This window comes from Dufourea novaeangliae, unplaced genomic scaffold (assembly GCF_001272555.1).
Source record: "Dufourea novaeangliae isolate 0120121106 unplaced genomic scaffold, ASM127255v1 scaffold8, whole genome shotgun sequence".
In the NCBI taxonomy this organism is placed as follows: domain Eukaryota; kingdom Metazoa; phylum Arthropoda; class Insecta; order Hymenoptera; family Halictidae; genus Dufourea; species Dufourea novaeangliae.
In genome coordinates this window covers 2,274,716-2,277,882 of record NW_015373923.1, presented here as the reverse complement: position 1 = coordinate 2,277,882, position 3,167 = coordinate 2,274,716, and the positions used below count along the sequence as shown (strand labels likewise).

The 3,167-nt window shown below is 40.5% G+C and overlaps 1 protein-coding gene across 1 annotated transcript; it reads right to left on the bottom strand.

The window, feature by feature from the left end:
* Positions 1-1,010: 1,010 nt before the first annotated feature.
* Positions 1,011-1,334, bottom strand: LOC107194553. The gene has a single exon (XM_015584194.1). The coding sequence runs from the start codon at positions 1,332-1,334 to the stop codon at positions 1,011-1,013; it is 324 nt and encodes a 107-aa protein (XP_015439680.1).
* Positions 1,335-3,167: the final 1,833 nt, after the last annotated feature.

The following is a 3,167-nucleotide window of genomic DNA, read 5'->3' as shown; positions in this document are numbered from 1 at the left end:
TGTATATTGGTTAGAGGATATTAATGTCCGATGGATTTTTTTGCTTAGTCTGTTTTTTTATTCAGATGACAATAATGACGATGATTCGGTGATGAATGATTTAGTGGTTACCTTTGTGGATATATGGAGACCCTTCGGAGGTAAAACATGGGGAAGATCTTGAAGTACCAAAGTCTTGAATCCGTTCATTGTCGAACCAATCGTGAAAATTGAGTTTGTCAGCGACGAATGTGTATATATTTATTGGCGTAAAAGGATATTGGGGGGGGGGGGGGGGGGAACAGTCGGGGATCGGGAAAACAGTGGCGAATCGATTCTCGACGTCGATTCATCGAAAATTCAATCTACTATATAGGGTGGACGCACCAGTAAATGAACACGTACCAGTGATTGAATATTCATTTTTTTTAATTCCTTGCTACCACATTCAAACAATTTTCGCGCAACTGGTTAAAAACATTCAATTATTCAATCACTGGTGAAATCTCTTTTTTTGCTCTTTTTAATTTAGTTCATGTTACAAACAGGTATAGATATTTAGAAATTTAATTTTCATGTACCAAATATTTATTAGTATTATTATCACTTAAAATTCGACTATAATAGTTACAAAATCTCGTAAGTGTTCATTCATTGTTGTTTTTCATTCAAAACGCTGAACCTGTTAAATCCAATATATGTATTCGGTGTTCACCCCTCAGCATAACTTACTTCGTGGATTAAAATAAAGCCAATTTTTTCAGAAATTCCCAGCTTCGTAACTTGACAAATGGTCGTTTATTTGATAAGTTATATCCCCACCGTTACAACATAATTAACAAGTTGATAGGTGACTCATGGCGCTCCGAACAAGACTAGAAAAAAAAAAAACCTAAAGCCGATTCTATACTTTTGGCCTGGGTACTGTATCTCCTCGCTTCCCTCTCCAGTCTATACATATTTCGGTATGGAATATCGCAAGTTTAAATCGTGCTTCTCTTTAATTTATTCATGCTAAAAGAAGAAATAATTCAGACAGCGAATGTGACTCTGCGATTTCGGTTCCGCGACTTCTTCTTCCCGTTCCGTTTGTTCCTCGGATAGGCGGCGAGATTCAGCTCTTGGAATACGACTTCATCATTCGCCGACGAAAATCGTCCACCATTATTCGTACGATTCGCGGCGGCGGCCTGTTGCATCGTACCCCGTAAACGACCCTCCCTTTTTCCGGTTGCTTGCTGATCATTCGACTCAACGTTCTGTCGCGCGGATCCCTTGGCACGAGCACCTCCACCCAGCTTGGCTCGCCTTTCGTCCCTGTCCAATGCTCGTAGATCGATCGAAACGGTTCCCATAATCCTGTCGTCTCGTTCGTGCTGAACGCCTTCTGGTGACCTGCCTGATTCAACGGCGATCGTTGATCAATCGACAGTTTTCCGAATTTGCTGCGTAATTTATGTTCACTTAGAAAGATTCGAAATAGTTTTTAGTGCAATTATAAATATTACTCATTCTGAAAATTTATGAAAATTCACGATTTTAGATAGCAATATGGTAAAACAGCTGATTTCTATAAGTGATTATAATTGTTATGTGAATCGGTTTTAAGTGAAACCACGATTGAAAAAATTCGAAAAAAAGGTCCTTTCTGTGCTCCACGGGGTCCGTACCAACGGGGAATTCTTGAGTCGCGGAAACAGAGATCGGGAAGTTAACGCCCTGAATTCGTTCATGTCACTTCGCTTCGCGATACTCTCTTGATTCCCTGGAGGAACTTCCGTCGGTTCACATCGCAGACGTATGAAATTTACACGAGAATAAAGGATTTCGATCGATCACATGATTCCTGTCTACCAGCGTTTATTGAAACCGATTATCGAAAGACAATGAACGGTCGACACGTCGATCGTACAATCGATTCGATGGCCACGAAGTTTGACAATTTTCGCTGAAAAAAGAGAACCCGAAACCCGATTTTCCCAAATACGATTCATCCGGACAACAAGAAATTGTGACAAATTTCGGAAAAAAAACGGAATACAGGAAAACCCTCGTGTAACACGGTGGTAAGATTCTTTAAACATTGTCGTATTATGCGAATTCGTGTTACAGGAAACTGAATATGTGTGTACATTACATGCAAAAAAAAACAAGGTCAGGTTATGCTTACACTGTTACAGAAACACCGTGTTATTCGAAGGTTTTCTGATCGTGTTATATGAAGGGCTCACCGATATTACAAACCAAAAAAAAAAAAAATAAAAAAATCGTTACAATCACGATTCCCATTATTCTCAAATATCATTCTATAACGGATATTACTTTTCACCAATTAAAATCGGACACGTGTGTGCGCGTGCGCGCTCGCTCAGTCGGTTGCCAGTCGAGAACGGAAGGTTTGTTAGTCCGACGCGAAAACAGGGGAATTCGGAAGTACAGCCTCGGGATTCATGGCGTCGCGTTAACGAGCCAAGTTTTCTCTCGATACCCTCCAGGAGTAATTTAGCCGCGAGTCTGTGCACTTTGATTGCACAAAGTTGCCACAGACAGCGGGGGAATGATGTCTTAATGAGCAGACACGAAGAAGACAGACCGCTTACGCGGGGATAGTGGCGTGGATTGTGTCTGAACTATCGGGGTGCTTGAAAAGAAAAAAAACACTCGTATACGGAGAATTTTGCACGTGTTACAGGCACTGCCGTCTATAATCTGCTAACTGCACCTGTCCACTACAGTAGATGCCTACTTTATCACCATTAGTGACAATATTTGAATTTCAACCCCCGTTTGAAAATCATTCCGGTACACTGGCAATACTCAAAAGTATACAATAGCCTGTACAAATACACATATGGTATCACCTACAATTCCCAGCGTAAAAGCATGATATTGTCCGTATGCTCGATTAACACTATAACCGCCACGCCAGTCACAGTATATGGATAAAATAAAATAAATACCGTTACAAAATTTTTTCGTAAAATCAATATCGCAGTATAATTTCAAACAATACCAACACCCTCTATTAATTAAACCCATACATTTTCAACCTATGACATAAAAAACAAAATGAAATAAAGCGTGTCTGGTTACGTACGGCCTTTTCCACTGCAACGTGTCAAAGGGGGTGACTGTTGTCGCTCGCGATCGAAATTGTAAATATTGCTCGTGTCCCGTCGCCGTTCGAA